The 17500-nt window shown below is 42.0% G+C and overlaps 1 protein-coding gene across 1 annotated transcript; it reads right to left on the reverse strand.

The window, feature by feature from the left end:
* Positions 1-4628: 4628 nt before the first annotated feature.
* On the reverse strand, positions 4629-14930 carry LOC310875717 (BPTF-associated chromatin complex component 1-like). The gene is made up of 5 exons (XM_083789032.1): positions 14640-14930; positions 11755-11849; positions 10823-11028; positions 8889-8996; positions 4629-6950 (listed from the first exon to the last, which is right to left on the reverse strand). The coding sequence occupies exons 1-5, from the start codon at positions 14658-14660 to the stop codon at positions 6886-6888; spliced, it is 495 nt and encodes a 164-aa protein (XP_083645158.1). The 5' UTR covers positions 14661-14930; the 3' UTR covers positions 4629-6885.
* Positions 14931-17500: the final 2570 nt, after the last annotated feature.

The following is a 17500-nucleotide window of genomic DNA, read 5'->3' on the forward strand; positions in this document are numbered from 1 at the left end:
TAAAAATAAAATAAAAGAGTAAATCGCCCACTTATAAAACAAAGAAAAAATTATTCAACTGTACGGACTACAGCGTGAGTGGTGATCGGGTGGTGGTGGTGCAGGGGTTAAATACAGGGGTTCGAATCCACTGTGGTGAGTTGGTGACGCATCCATCCGGCTTTGCGGAGCATCTAGCCGTGTTCATGGGAGGCGAGCCGGGCGGGACTGTGAACCTTGTCACTGCACATACTCCTACAGGCTGGGGGTGATGTTAACCCCAGGGCCATTTGTCACACCATCACTAAACCCGGGTATATGTTACCCAATGTAAAATATTCAATAAAAAATACTTCTCATCAAAATATATTGAAATAGGCCTACAGCAATACATAGCAACCTTGAGGTACTCTTATTTAATATTTCATCATGACTTTTCACAAAAGGGGCCCTATCATAGAGGGGGGAAATTGGTGAAAAGCGTGAGTATTATTTTAAAAATATTCATTAAATTGCTGGGAACTACTTTGGTCCACCCATTCCTGGGATATGAGAATGGTCCAGTAAAAAAGAAAAAAGCACATTGTGGGTGTATGGGAGTTTTCTCTATCACTCCAAGTCTATCACTAAACACGGGCTAAATTAACCTGAACACCTGCCTGTAGAAAGAAACAGGAATGTGGGCAAACTGTACAGAGCAGTGTTCTTCACCGAAAATAGCCAATCTACAAGCCCTATGAGAATATAACGATCTAGCATATTTTCTATTTTTGCTGAATGTTCTTCCACCAGAATGGGGAGTGGACACTAAGTTCAAGTAGTTTCATTTGTATTGAACTGTGTATTCTTTACTCTCATCTGCACAGTTCGAACTCCGGTGTCCAGCACGGTCGAATGGAGAACGCTGTTCTTGCATCATCCCATCCACACCAACTTGTCCCCGGAGAGGACAAGACAAATTCAAGACTGTCCCCGCCCCCCCACTGAGGACAACTCAAGACTGTCCCTCCCGAGTCCCCGCCGTCCTAGGAGAGAACAACTCAAGACTGTGGTCCAGGCTTCGCTTTAGCAGCACATCATGTTTTGCAGACATGTGTTGTTAAGACTCCAAATCATCTTGTGCTGCTACCGTGAGCCCTTGGCGCTCCGCCCGCACCCCTGATGCTGCTGAGCTCATAACCAGTGCAATGTACAGCATGGCCCATGTATTGGTGTGGTCGGTGTACAGCATGGCCCATGTATTGGTGTGGTTGGTGTACAGCATGGCCCATGTATTGGTGTGGTTGGTGTTTCTTCTATTTTACTTTGGTTTGGTTGGTTATCAATTGTGCTCAACGTTTAACCCTTTTCAACGTGGCATCCCTATTTTGAGCATTATACATTATACAAGGTTTGGCCTTATATCAACATTAATGTGCTCGATTTTGGCTGTTTTCTTTCTGTGCACTCATTTAATTAGTTACAAAAACATCATTTAAATATCACTGGGGTGCAGTGGCTAATTCAACTATTTAACTAAAAAAATATCAATGTGAATTAAAAAAAAATGGGTGGCTAAATTGAAATTTAGATTAAACAATAAATAAATCTATTTTCACAGTTTTTGTGCGACACTGTTGTACAATTAAGCAATATTTCACAAGAGGGTGTGCTTTATCGTGATTATTGGCACACCAGTGATGTGGTCAGGAACGAGGCTTTAGCCAAGTTCCAAGCGGCACTTTTGAGAAGGCTGATAACTCGGGTAATTTCCGAAAAGAAAAAGAAAAGTAGAATCTCAAGTGTGCAGTGTGCTCTGAAAAAATTTAACAAAAACAAAACATTAATCCAGCACAAAATCCAACACACAAAAATCACAACTGGGGCCAAACACAGAGTTCACACACACACAAAAACTAAGCACTAAACTGCGGAAAAAGCAGGGTTCAAATACACAAACAGAAAGTCCACAGGTGAGGTGGGAAACAAGGAGGTGTCTGGGAAATAAGCACAATGTCCATAAGATACAGCTAGCCACAAAACCCCAACCCATGACAGCCACGGTGTCACTGTCAACGTGAAGACATGTTTCCCAATGTTTGAATTACTGTTTGAATGTTTGAATACTTTAAATGACTGTGGGACTGTAACTGAGAGATTTAAAAACATTGACGTGTGTGTGCGAGGCTCTAGCAGCACATCATTACTGGTAGTGTCTATGTGATACCAGTATGTGTTGTACTGCTGTAGTCAGACATACATTTTCATCATCATTATAATTATCATTTTGTATTATTATTGATGTTTTTGTTCCTTATCTATACCAGCTCTCTAAATAAAATAATTGTTTCCAACTTTCCATACTAGAATTCTACTGATTGTCTCCACCAGGCCGAAGGCATGGGGAGAGAGTATGTTTTGCACCCTGTGTGAGTCCGTCTGTCTGTTAACAGCTAATCTCCAGCACCGTTGACCCGGTCGGTGCCAAATTTTGCATGTACACTCCATGGATGCCAACGATGAACCTTTGCCCCAAAGTTTTACACAACCTGTTATAGCGCCACCAGGAGGCCGACTTTTGAAAAACATTTTGTTTTATATTACTCCTCCAGATTCTGTCGAAGAATCCCGCAAATCGTTACACACTATCTCTATAGTCATGTGTTCTAAGACGGTTCTGTCTGATATTTCATATTCCATCCTAATCGGCTAACATTGACTTTCAAAGTTTGCAGGATTGGCCCGTTTTGAGCAAAAAGCCTCGAATCATGAACGCAGTGTGCAATTTACGTGAAATCTTTCACAGACTTTCCTACTAGGCTAAGGAATATACCCAACCTTTTCACATTGGCCTGTTATAGCGCCACCAGCAGGTGGATTTATGCAAAACACATCTTTTGAACAAAATGCCTCATATCATCCAATTAGCCCTTTACTAAGTCCCTCCCCAACCCATCCTTGTCCAATAGGCATGTTAGCAGCGAAGAAAGCTTGACCAAGCTTGACCTGCATAGCAACCGTTGCAGGTCAACCGTTAAACTATTTGGATTGGCATTGGACAATCACTTTTTGGGGTGGGATTTAGTGAAGGGCTAATTGCCAGCCGTAAGAGAAAAGGCACCCTTTTCACATTGGCCTATTATAGCACCACCAGGAGGCCACAACCTGACCTGGTGGAGACCTGTGCCCAGAGGGGCACTTTATCTAGTTTATATTGTTGCTGTCGGGTAGAAACCTTGTATGTCCTGACCTAGAGTAGACCAGCAGTTCCCAAATGTTTTTGGCCATGCACCCCGTTACCTCCTGACCTAGCTGACGCACCCCCCCCACATGGAAATATAAAACGCTATAAAAAAAGAAAAATTAGCCTTTTCATGTCAACCACTCCCTAGATAGAAGGTGCTCGCACACACCACAAGGGGTGCACGGACCACTGTCCTAGACGGTTACTCTTGATGAAATGTTCGAATGTAGTTATTTAGTCTTAGTTAGAGCTTCTCTAATCCTGAGGCCCATTCTAAAAACGCCTTCAAAATCCTGATCTACGTTTTCTGAAAAACGTATTAGTTAAGTAATTAGAGGTGTTACAATACCACTTTTTCCTTAGCGATAAACAATAAATGAGACGTAGCCTGCAGAGTTAGTTCAGTCAGACATACTCGAGGGGGTTCATCTCCCTGCTCTTTATGTTTTATGATGGTGTTCAACCTGCCGAGCAGGGAGAAAATGCAGCAGAGTCGAACGCCAAGTCAAATATCATATGCACACTTCTCATTCTATAATAAATATTGGTTAAATCTATTCGAGAGTTGTCTGACTGAACTTGCGATACGGAGCACCAATCTGATACCAGTGTGTAATATTATAAAAATAATCTAGGATAGCTGTTCTCAAAGTGGTGCTCCAGGGTTTCAAATGGACCGTTACAGTGTCTATGAGTGTACAAATGGAACCACTCTCGGAGTTATTATGGTGGTCTGCGAGATGAAATAGTTTAGAGAACCACGGATGTAGGAATAAAGCAAAATTCCATTAATAATTGCAGCCACAATTAGCAAACTAATTGTGTAAATACGGTCAGTAGGAGTATGAGACAGCAACTTCAAACTGAAACATTCAAAATATGACTGTAAATGAAATATGTGATGAATTACGTGGTATGCCATAGGGCATAGACGGACATATGCCATATACTCGCCGGTACCGGTACCATATCATACCAGGCAGTATGGGCTGGTACCGATACCAGGCAGTACCGGTACTATATCATACCAGGCAGTATGGGCCGGTACCGGTACCATACCATACCAGGCAGTACCGATACCATAACAGGCAGTATGGGCAGCTTTTCCCCGATACCGTCCGATATCGATATCGGAACAACTACTTTATTCAGTGTTGACTGATACTATGACTCAACACTTTTAACCCATTCTGACCTGAGATCAGATTCTAAAAATGTCTTCTACATCCTGACAGTTTTCTGAAAAAGCTATGTTTCTATGTCAGTTGATTTTTCAAAAATATGAGCTTGTAGATCTGCTATTTTTCAATAGCTAAAGCATGACATAATGCTAACACCAAAAAGGGTTCCCACCCAAAATGGACACATTTCTAAATTATAATACAATAATGATAGAATTAAAAAAAACAAAATGGCAAGTTACAAAACACACGTTTTATCAAACAACTTCCTCTTTACGCAAGACAGATGCCTTCCTCCACGCAAAACAAAACAGGAAGTGAAGCAAGAAGTGTTTCACATACATACGGTACAGATTTACATTTCCTCTTACAATGCAGAAAACACCTCATCTACGTGCTTTGCGCTTGTAGATCAGATATTTTCTGTGCCATATGAGAAAATATGAATTAGCAGTGGTGGAAAGTAACTAAGTACATTTATTTAACTACTGTAATTAAATACAATCTTTAGGTATTTGTACTTTACTTGAGTATTTCCAATTTCCAATACGTTTTCTTCTACTCCACTACATCTCAGAGGCAAATATTGTACTTTTACTCTACTACATTCATTACGTTCTAGTTACTAGATACTTTGTAGAATTTGATTATTACAAACAAAACATACATTAACCACTTCAGTCCTTTACATTTCAGCCATCTGAAAATAGCCGATCTAGCGCATTGTGAGCTTGTAGATCTGCTATTTTCAAAAGATTGATATACACATTTGAAAACTTGAAATTAGATTCTGCACACAATGAATACTTTGACATTTTACTTTAAGTACATTTTGATACCAATAATTTTTAATTCTGGACTTGAACCTGAAACAGAGTATTTATATATTGCAGCATTGGTACTTTTACTCAAAGTACAGAATGCAAGTATGTTTTCCACCACTGTAAATTAGCATACCCGGCACGCTCATTTACATAACAAGACAAATGCATCATTTGGAACTGCATTTACATTACATTTTACTCAACGCTGCAATCTGGGACTCATTTTATGAATAAAATAAATCTAACTTTAATCACTGTGTGTGACATTTAGACCCTGGCCTGGTGTCTGGTAGGACACCTACTGGTTGACAAGCAGTACTGCATGAAGCTCATACGACCAATATCTCCCCAGGACATAGCAGGGGTTGCCTTTTGGATAAGTAGTACATTAGGTAGGTCATCCTTGGTTCGAATCCCGGGTGATTACAGTTGTTAATTACCCCTTAACCCATTTTGACCTGAGATCAGATTCTAAAAATGTCTGTTTGAAAATGACAGTTTTCTGAAAAAGCTATGTTTCTATGTCAGTCTTTCTTCGATTTTTCAAAAATAGCTAAAGCATAACATAATACTAACACCAAAAGGGGTTCCCACCCAAAATGTGTTAAAACATTGCCCATTTTCTAACACACATAAATATCCAAGACAGTATCTTGACAGTTGCAATTCCATAATCCATTACATTTCATATCTAAATCGGGGAGTAGTCTTTAGGAGCATCTGGACACAACACAGCATCTCTCAGAGAAGGGGATGGAATATAAATGTGTTGAATGTAACACCTAAAACCTACAATATATGAATAATCTGAAACAGTCACAAGGAAGTCATTCCCATATAGATGAATGAATATGAATGCAGGTACATTTTAGCTCATTGACCTGCTGCTGTTCACTGGAGCAACGGGTCATCGTGGCCACCATAACAGCTGGTCAAGCCATGATCCATGTATTGTACAGGGATCGGTGCCGTGTGATTGGTTTTTCCGACGGCGCGTTGTTCCAACAAGTGATCATCATGCTGGCTTGTGGTGGACATTTTGGTCAAAATTAAATTTTTGCCAGACATACAAAATGAGTGGACAATAAGAGACACCAAGAGCTAGCCCTAAATGACCACAACAGGTCTGTGACTCTTGAGTGTTTGATTGGTTGGGTCACTTTCCTAGGTTTTGTTTTGGTATTTCAAAATGTTTTCAAAAGCATATTCCCAAAAAACCTTTTTTTCAAAATGTATTGTGATTTATTTCTTCAGTAATTTAATGAAGAAATAAAAACCCTAGAAATTCCATAAATTAGAAAACAAATGTTTCAGAAGTAGTGAAAATAACCTGGGTCTCTCGAGCATAAAGGTTTGGGGACCACTGCTGTGATAGCAGAATTATTTGTCAGCACAGCAGCCATGTGTTTGTAGACAGGTTCTCAGGGATAGGACATGTGTTTGTAGACAGGTTCTCAGGGACAGGACTACACCTTATTGTTGGCATGTGGGCTTCTACTCACAGCTGGGACGCAGTGTTCGGCTCAGATCAGGTGACTCTGACATGGCTCATGGTTGGAGGAGGTGAGTTCTTGACCAATCGGGGTGGAGTATAAATCAAAAGTGTGTGTGTGTGGGGGGGGGGGGGGGGGGGGGGTTAACAAATCACGTTTACAGTTCAAAGGTCAGAGATGATAGGTCAACGGGAGAGCAGTGGGAGGTCACTGGAGTTCATGATGAGACCTGAATCCAAGTTCAGGCTGTCTGAAACACAAACGATTAATGATGAATTAATTATAGTAAGTACAGTAAAGGTCACTGCACGCTGGACCTGTTTTCGGATTTTTAGCTGCGTTTTTCTATCGGTTTTCCTAAAAACGTGTGCAACCACCTTAATGGTTAATGCATTAATGCAAAAGACAAATGGGCCTGTAAGGGCATGAACACAATGTACAGTACATTGTCATGATATGAACATTGTTATCACAGCACAATAAAGTACAGCCATCTTTTCATCAACCGAAGAGGACTTCTAATGGAACGTACCAATATTGGAAATGACGGTTTAATCTAGCATTTGCAGGTGTGAACTGTGAAAATAAAGAAGATCGATCAACCACTGATCGGTGATCAATGTTCATTCCAAATTATTCCATCTGTGATCTGCAATTTACCCCATCTGGAGAAACATCTTTTTATTCCATTTAAGTGTTATAAAAGTCAATCAGATATTTATACTGTAGTATAATATAATTTTGCATCTTTGTAACAGGCCTAAACATGTTCCATGTCGTGGCTAAAATACTGTATACAGACAGACCGCTTTGAGCCAAGCTGTCAGAGACACAAGGAGCTCGTGTTTCAGAGTGTTACAATGTCACCAAATGGACCCTTTCTGTAAATTCCACGAGAGTTACATGGACTCTATCACCATATTTCAAACTCACCTCAAAACCCACCTGTTTAGGCAGGCTTATGACTCTGTGTGACCTCTGTGTCTTCTGCTGAAAGCTGTGCCCTAGTTTTGTTCTGTTTTTAACTGTGTTCTTGTACCGTTTTTAACCTGTACTGCGACCTTGAGTGCCCTGAAAGGCGCCTTATAAATAAAATGTATTATTATTATTATTTAGTTACAAATGGAAGCCCTGTCTTTTCCATTAAGCGTGTCAAATATCACTGTGTGTGTACAACACTATTGTGGAAATCCCAGACTCTACAAAAAGCCAAACAAGTTGTCCATTTGATTTGGTGAGCCGTTTGTAATAATGTTTATTTAATCAGATCGGATGCATTCATGTACAGTTTTTTTTAAAGCAATACGTATCATACGTGCATTTCTATTCTGGGAAAAAGATGCAGTCACAGAAAATTGCTGTCTAAGTTGCTGTCATAATTAGCTAGCATGATATGGATATTACAAATACACCTGTAAGGTCATGATATGGAAAACACTGCCACCTACAGGACATAAGTGTTCTTTTGGTTTGTTTTTAAATGATGCCATCGATTTCTTTCTTACTGGCTATGTGGTGAAAGATCTATCCTTACAGACCCAGGATCCCCCATGGGTCTGTACTTGGTCCCCTTGCCGGAGTTCTTATCCCCCTAATTGCTATGAGCTTGTAGATCTGCTATTTTTGAACAATCGTGAAAATGTGGCGCAAATCTTTGAATATACATTTCTTTCAGAGAGAAAGGTTTTAAGTAAAATATGTGCTTCTGGGGGATCCCTGGAACAACATATTTTCAGATGGGGGTCCACGGCCAAATACATGTACATCTATCTATTTCTGGGGCTCCTTGACATGAAATAGTTTGAGAACCATGAAATAGTTAGAAACATGGGTTTTTCAGAAAACTGACAGGATTTGTAGAATCGTCCTCGGGTCTAATTAACCCATTCTGGGCGGGAACCCCTTTTGGTGTTAGCATTATGTTATGCTTTAGCTATTGAAAAATAGCAGATCTACAAGCTCGCAGCGCGCCACCGAGTGGCTCGCTACGAGCTTGTCGGTTTGCTATTTTTGAAAAATCAAAGAACCACTGACATAAAAACATAGCTTTTTCAGAAAACTGTCAGGATGTAGAAGACATTTGTAGAATCGTCCTCAGGTCTAATTAAAGCACTCAATGAGTAGATTATAATACTACTACTAATCATAATGTGTGTGTGTGTGTGTGTGTGTGTGGCTTTATGTTTACCTTGATCAAAGTTGTTCAGTTTGCTGGAGTTGTTAGATTCCCCCAGTCCTTCCATGTCCGCCGCGTCGCTGTTGACGTCGGAGTCGTTCAGAGCACTCAGCGTCACATCTACACACACAACGTTCAGGTACATTTACTTTACTTCAGTGGTTCCTAAAGTCCGGGGACCCCCAGGGGTCCTTCAGGCAGGTCCAGGGGGGGGTCCCCCCCCCCATAAAGCACTTGTTTACAAGACAACAAGAGGGTCCACCGTTTCCAATTCATCATAAAACTACTGTGGCCATTACGGGGATCGAACCCGCGACCTTCGCGTTATTAGCACGACGCTCTAACCAACTGAGCTAAACGGCCTGACTACCAGTGAGTATAAGTACTCAAATAATACTATAGAAATGCCATTAAATGGGGGTTCGTATTGACTAATGCATGTCAACTGGGGGTCCTTGAAATTAAACGGGTTGAGAATCACTGCTAGAGCCCTGGCATGTATTTTCAAATGGTGGTCCACAGGCTAATGAGTGTCATTTTGGGGAACCACTGCTTTACTTGATGATGTCCAGTCAGTGGGTCCTAACATTTTCTTCCTTGCCGTCCCCCGTCCCCCTCCCCCTTTATCCTTTATATCTGACAAAAGCTACGACCCCCACGTGCACACCTTTCTGTCATTTCAACCACTTAAGCCCTAGATATGTCCCGTACAACTACTTAAAGAGCTTTTGGAGATGCGTGTGCCATCTGCCCAGAGCTAATCTCCTAAACCACTGGAGCGATCAGCACTAGAGACGACCAAGAAATAAACACTGTGCATTTTTTTCCCCACACATTTTAAAAGAAATACACTAAATAATATACTATATAATATATTTAGTCCTTATTCTTACAGGCTTTTTCTGAGCCCTTATGTTGCATTCACACGGCCAGACACAAAGATCACAGCTACATGCATCATTGCGTCTTTGCATCGCAATGTCGCTGGCTTCCATTGACAATGAATGGTAGACTGTATCTTTGCGTCTGCCCATGTGAACACAGCATATACAGTTTCCCTTAGTTAACGCGGAGGGAGAGCTGGGGGTGACATGACTGAGCTAGTGTTGCGTAGCCAGACTGAGACATAGATAGAGAGTCTGGTACTACTTACCGGTACTCATCCCCGGAAGCCGAGAAAGGAAGCCGTTTGTCATTTCCGTTCACATGAAAATATATGTTTAAAATGTCTTTAAGACATTTTGTTTTGAATTTCCCATTTCCGCATCCACTTTACCCGTGGATCATTATCAGAGCTTAAAGGACCACTTCACTACTTTTCAACCTATCTTCATATAATAGGTCCTCACTAATAATCATGAAAGAATGGCACAATTATTTTCTACTCTGTCTGTGTCTCATAGGATGGCTGTGGGCAGTTCAGAAACCGTCTTCCCATCATCGATGGGGAATACAAGCTAATAGAAACTGCAGGCTTTCTAGTCCTGAAAAGTTGCAATGCGAAAATGGAAGCCATCGTTCTAACGATAATGAAAATCTAAACATTTTTGTAAAAAAAACTTGTTTAAAACAAATCTGCCTAATGATGATGTCACTGGAAGACGGTTTCTAAACTGCCCACAGCCCTACTATGAGACACAGACTGAGTAGAAAACAATCGTGCCATTTTATCATGATTATTAGTGAGGACCTATTATATGAAGATAAGTTGAAAAGTGGTGAAGTGGTCCTTTAAGACTATGAGTGAGCAAACTTTGGCTGTTGGCATACCTCCTCCGTTAAGGCCTATTCATAGGCAGTGGTTAGAAAAAAACAGTGTGTTTGGGTGAGCGGTGAAGCGCTTATACCACTGCAGTATGACGTCATGTTAGTAGTATTCGGCGGTCACCTCATCACCAGAAAACTGGAGTATGAATAGGCCGTTACCCTCTCCCCGCCGCGCTCACCTGCAGTCTTCTGTTTCTTCATGCGAGGCTGCGCGGGGCCTCCCTGGAGCCCCGTCGTCAAGCCCACCTGGACCGTTGGCACGGCCGGGATGCCCTGGGCGGCGGCGGCGGAGGCGTTGGCCTTCTTGGACGACTTCTTTTCCGACGAGACGACCGGACCACCGTCATCGCTCACCTTCCTTTTTACTGTGCTCTTATTCTGAGTACTGAGAGACACAGAGAGAGAGAGAGTCTATTGAAGATGAGAGGGTGAGTAGTGCTGATAGTGTTGATTTTGACAGCAAATTTTGATTTAGGCAGTCTTTTGAATACATTTTCTAAATAGACTAAATCTACAGATGATTTAGTCGACTGAAATGCATTTTGGCGGGCCTTGAGGGTGTCATAATGACTGATTTTAGAGTTGGTTGCATGCTGAAAATAGCCGGACTACAAGCTCACAACACATCGACACGCTGTGAGCTTGTAGATCTGCCATTTTCAACATGCAACCAAGCATAAAATGACTTGTCTTTCAGTTCTACTGGATCTCTTCTCCACTAGTCCCTCCCTGACATCCAAGTCAAGTCTAGTTTTTATTTGTTGACGAAATTGTCAGTATATTCAATCATAGTTTTAGTCATCATAGCTTAGTTTTATTTAGTTGTCCTCGACAACTCGACAAATATGTACGACAATTTCGTCATAGTTTTAGTCAACGAAATCAACACTTTCGCGTTCACAAGGGCAGACCCAACGACGCGTTGCGAGTTGATTTGGAGCAGCTACATGCATCATTGCGTCTTTGCCACGTCATGTCGCTAGATTCCATTGACAATGAATGGTAGCATCTATTACATTTGCCCGTGTGAACTGAACGCATCATAAGTGCTAACCTGGTGAGTCTACTCTATTGAAGATGAGAGGGTGATGTGTGTGTGTGTGTGTGTGACCTTGTAGGAGTGCAGTCAGCAACAGGGTGTAACTGCATGGTCAGTTCTCCTAGTTTGGTGAAGGCAGCGCCTGCCGCTGAGAAGATTTCACCTACCTGAAAAATAAACACAAACACACAGAAATACCCAGGAGTACAATGAAAACAAATTAATACACACAATTAGAACACACACATGTCACCAACCTGACAAATCAAACATTGATTTGTCAATACATTATGACATGACAGTCAACCCTGTGTGTGAGTGTGTGTGTGTAAAATGTATTCAAAACGCCTTACACACACACGTCTCTCTCGGATTGCCAATGGTTGAGTACAATTTAAGAATAACAACATTTTAATACCGGTGCAAAGGTAATATAAGTCAACATACCTAAAAAGAAATTACATAGTACATTGATTGAAGTATTTATTAACAGTTTGCAGAATTACAGTATATTTCAAGCACAACTAAATACAAAAACTGTTAACTTTGAGTGGACGACACCATAAAGCACTTGTTTACATGACAACAACATAAAACTACTGTGGCCATTACGGGGATCGAACCCGCGACCTTCGCGTTATTAGCACGTCGCTCTAACCAACTGAGCTAAACGGCCTGACTACCAGTGAGTATAGTACTCAAATAATACAACTTTAATAGCCTACATTATTACTAAATCTTGAAGTCTCTCAAACATCATACGCCTCACTCAGGTGACCCGGCCGGGGTGATCAAGTCCCGACTTACATCCCAGTAGCTACCCTCGATCAGTCCCATTATGTTATGTAGACAGCACAATAATTGCATTGTATGTAGCCATAGCACGTCATAGTACATATGTATAGCATAGTATAGTGTGTATATATGTATAGTTTATATGTATAGTTTCATTATATAGATATTCCACTGTTACGTTCTTAGCTTACGCATGTTTCATGATAAATGCTTTTTATGTGATTTTATGTGATGTATGATGCTTTTTTGTTCTTGCTTAATGTAAGTCGCTCTGGATTAAGAGCGTCTGCTAAATGCCTAAATTGTAAATTGGGAATGACCAAGGCCACACAATCCGTTGCTCTGGAACTACTGCCATAAAGCACTTGTTTACAAGACAACAAGAGGGTCCACCGTTTCCAATTCATCATAAAACTACTGTGAAATAATGCAGCACTGTGTAGTGTAGTGTAGTAGATGTGTAAAGTAAACTAAAGGTAAGTTGTTGTCTCCACCAGGCCGAAGGCATGTGGGGAGAGTATGTTTTGCACTTCGTCCGTCCGTGTGTCCGTCCGTCCGTGTGTGTGTGTGTCCGTCCGTCCGTCCGTGAACAGCTAATCTCGGCCACCGTTAACCCGGTCGATGCCAAATTTTCCACACACACTCCCTGGATGCCAACGATGAACCTCTGCCCCAAACTTTCCAGAACGGCCTGTTATAGCGCCACCAGGAGGCCGCTTTGTGCAAAACAAGTTTTTGCACAGTACACCTACAGATTTTGTCCAAACATCGCGCTAATTGGTACACAGTCTCTCTAGAGCCATTCAACGAAACGGGTCTTTCAGATTTATCAGACTCCATCCTGATTGGTTAAGATTGGCTTCCAAAGTTCACAGGAGTGCTCAGTTTCAAACAAAATGCTGCAAATCATGAACACATCGCGTGATTTCCGTGAAATTGTGCACGCACATTCCCACTAGGCCGAGGACGAAATGCCACATGAACAATTTCAACTCAGCCTCAAGGTGGCGCTATAACTGGCCGAAAAGTGTTTTTACCTCTAACTGCACAGATCTGTGGATAACCTGGTGGAGACCTGTGCCCAGAAGGGCACTTTTTCTAGTTGAACCTGTAGTTTAGTTAGACAGGCTACTTAAGTTTCCAACTGTCAAAAGTACTGTGGCCATTACGGGTATCGAACCCGCGACCTTCGCGTTATTAGCACGACGCTCTAACCAACTGAGCTAAACGGCCTGACTACCAGTGAGTATAAGTACTCAAATAATACAGCTTTAATAGCGTACATTATAACTAAAAAGCATTGCATGGATGCACCTGGGACGTATCCTCAGTGATGTATCCCAAGCACTCAACTTCCGCCGCTTGCATGTCTTGTTTAGAAGACAACAAGAGGGTCCACCGTTTCCAATTCATCATAAAAGTACTGTGGCCATTACGGGGATCGAACCCGCGACCTTCGCGTTATTAGCACGACGCTCTAACCAACTGAGCTAAACGGCCTGACTACCAGTGAATATAAGTACTCAAATAATACAGCTTTAATAGCGTACATTATAACTAAAAAGCATTGCATGGATGCACCTGGGACGTATCCTCAGTGATGTATCCCAAGCACTCAACTTCCGCCGCTTGCATGTCTTGTTTAGAAGACAACAAGAGGGTCCACCGTTTCCAATTCATCATAAAAGTACTGTGGCCATTACGGGGATCGAACCCGCGACCTTCGCGTTATTAGCACGACGCTCTAACCAACTGAGCTAAACGGCCTGACTACCAGTGAGTATAAGTACTCAAATAATACAGCTTTAATAGCGTACATTATAACTAAAAAGCATTGCATGGATGCACCTGGGACGTATCCTCAGTGATGTATCCCAAGCACTCAACTTCCGCCGCTTGCATGTCTTGTTTAGAAGACAACAAGAGGGTCCACCGTTTCCAATTCATCATAAAAGTACTGTGGCCATTACGGGGATCGAACCCGCGACCTTCGCGTTATTAGCACGACGCTCTAACCAACTGAGCTAAACGGCCTGACTACCAGTGAGTAAAAGTACTCAAATAATACTCAAATTAATAGTTACTTTCCATCAGTTTGAACCGAATGAAACCAGTAAACGAAAGAATGAATGAATGAATGATGTCATGCTGGTCTGACTTACTTTAGTTGATGCTGACGTCATTGTCTCGGCTCTCACAACTGGACACAAAAGAGTGAAAAGACAACTAGGAACACATGCTAAGCTAACATGCTAAGATAACCAGTGCTAAAACTAAGGTGTTAACGCGCACGCACAGCTGCTTCGCGCACTAATGACGCGTGCGTGGTCTTGTCCCCTAATGTTAGTTTGCGTGCACGTGCTGGTACTGTACATGTAGTATTGAAGCTCTGCATTAACGTTACACTACAGTCAGTGTTACTGTTGTTAGTGGTTCTATCTAAACACAACACAACCACGTGACGTCACGAGTCACGACCGCATGTGTGACCTGTCGAATTATGTGACCGCAGGGACCAACAAGTAAACCTTTACTTCATTCAATAATCAATTAATTATGTAATTCCACGAGAAAGGGGTACATTTTTGTAAACGAAATATGTGTGATGTTATGATATTGATCTCAAGTACAAAAACAAAACAAACATGTTTTTTGTATCTGGATTGAGGATTCTGGACCAACTGTTTATAAACACCCCGTAACTTTATTCGATAGGTCACATATATCAGTGTAGCAGCTGCTCTGGCGCTTAAACGCCTGCAAGCTGATTGGTGACGGTCCAAATGTGAAAGAGTGCGTCATGGGCGGGCCGGCCAGGCTGTTCACAAGATCCCATAACCTGAAGCGTCTCTCATGCTGCGATTGGCTCATTTGTTTGCCATGGTAGCTTGGTTTCTAAAGATTGGAAAGCTCTGTCGTTTGTCGCCTCCCTGTGGCCGAAAGAAGCCAATTCACTCATTAATGAAACGTATGATCGTCCATAATGCCTGGAAATTAGGCCTTATATGTCATTGACACAATCTACAAACTGTGAATTAGGTCTCTTTTTTCCTATATGCCACTAAAATGTGGAACACCCTACCAACAGCCGTTAAGAAATGTGAATCCCTAGACTCCTTCAAAACCGCTTATACTGGCAGCTGCTGTAAAAAGTTAAATGTCCCCCATCCCTATATTTTCCAACTGATGATTTCTTTTTTTTTGCATAGAAGTGTATAATTGTACGTCTTTAAATGTTCTGATGAATTGAAAATGGACATGCTTTTTCTGGTTTTATCCTCACTCACCTAGCAGTTTTTGACCTGTACTTTGGTTTGAAATAGACCCAATCCATTCTACATACTGTGAATACAAATTCCAATCAATCTCTGAGACCCCTTTTCCACCGGTTGGTTCCCAATGGGAACCGGTTCAGTTCTTTTAGGATTTTAGTCCATGAGCCAGAGCTCCAAAATTGGTGGGAAAACTATACCCTATATTAAATTGTTTATAGGATCAATACAAGTAAATTAATACATGATAACCCTTCCACAGTAGTAGCTTTATCATATTTTCGACTATTTTGCATATTTTCCTACATAATGCCTCATTTGCATATTTTAAAATGTAAAATTTGTAATACAATAAATCATTGTCTTTGTGTAAGTACTCAATTGGGGAAATTTCATGGTGATAATAATCTAATATAGGTATGGTTTTTCCCACTCAATTCATAATTAACGTTTCAATTTTGGAGCTCTGGCTCATGGACTAAAAACCAAAAAGAACTGAACCGGTTCTCATTGGGAACCAACCGGTGGAAAAGGGGCCTGAGAGTTACCTGTAAGGGTCCATTTGGTTGGAGTTGTACACTGCGAGAGTGAAATGAATACTGAGGATTTCAGTGTAGAGGGAACACATGACACAGCATGCGGGTGAGTGGCTGGTTGGGTGGGGGGAGGGAGGGGGGCTGATTGATGTGTTCGTCCAATCAGCATTGGAGCTGCAGCGGCAATTACTTTAATTGGCCTGGATCAGCAACACACACGCACGCGCTGCGCACGCATGCGCGCACACACGCACACGCACACGCACACACACACACACACACACACACACACACACACACACACACACACACACACACACACACACACACACACACACACACACAATTATATAGATTAGATTGAACACTGCATGGTGTCTCTCTCTCTCTCTCTCTGACCCAGCTCTTTTCCTCCATGCTTACTATCTCTAGATCTGTGCCAGCTCTCGGCTCATCATCTCCATCTCTCCAGTCGGTCCACTCCATCCCTCCTCCTCAGCAGTGTTGCCGTGCCAACTGGGAGACAGCTTTAATAGCCTACATTATAACAAAAAAAAACATCGCATGGATGCACCTGGGACGTTATCCTCAGTGATGTATCCCAAGGTCGCCGAGGGTTTCGGGTCTCTCGAACATCATATACCCCTCACTCAGGTGACCCAGCCGGGGTTGATCAAGTCCCGACTTACGTCCCGGTATAGCTACCCTCGATCAGTCCCATTAGGGAAAGACCAGGGCCACACAATCCGTTGCTCCGGAACTACTCTGCCAGGACTGGGAGAACCAGATTCTGGCGCGTGGACGGACTAGGCTGTGGGTTGACTCCTGTCCGGGCCCCTCCTACGTCTCACCAGGTCCACTCCTGCTCTCACCAGGCCCAGGACCTGTGCATTGTACCAGACTCCCAGCACCAGGCACTTCAATCATTTGGATGGAAAGAGGATAACGGTACCTACAGTATACCAGAATGTTTCGCTCAATTAGACCCACGGTTAACGGCTTGATATAGGGGCGGTACAGTCAGTCCCCCATGGACCTGTATTTTTGTTAGGACTTGGTTGCACTTTGTGGGCTCCGGCAGGCCGCTCCACCTCTTTTCTTTCTTTCTTTTACAGCTTTGTTTATTAATTTTGTTTTACAGAAGCAGTCTGAATAATGGCAGTATGACTAGTAAACCCACAAATACAAAGTTCAAAATTGACTTAATTTTTACCC

Source organism: Protomyctophum parallelum, assembly GCF_964188405.1.
Source record: "Protomyctophum parallelum genome assembly, chromosome: 18".
In the NCBI taxonomy this organism is placed as follows: domain Eukaryota; kingdom Metazoa; phylum Chordata; class Actinopteri; order Myctophiformes; family Myctophidae; genus Protomyctophum; species Protomyctophum parallelum.

What these genes read in the sequence shown, in the direction of transcription:
- LOC310875717 (XM_083789032.1), bottom strand. Translation starts at nt 14,660, where the DNA reads ATGACGTCAGCATCAACTAAA. An exon ending in GCTGACTGCACTCCTACAAG is followed by an intron (nt 11,029 to 11,754) that starts GTCACACACACA and finishes TGTGTCTCTCAG; the next exon opens with TACTCAGAATAAGAGCACAG. An exon ending in ACTGAACAACTTTGATCAAG is followed by an intron (nt 6,951 to 8,888) that starts GTAAACATAAAG and finishes TTTGTGTTTCAG; the next exon opens with ACAGCCTGAACTTGGATTCA.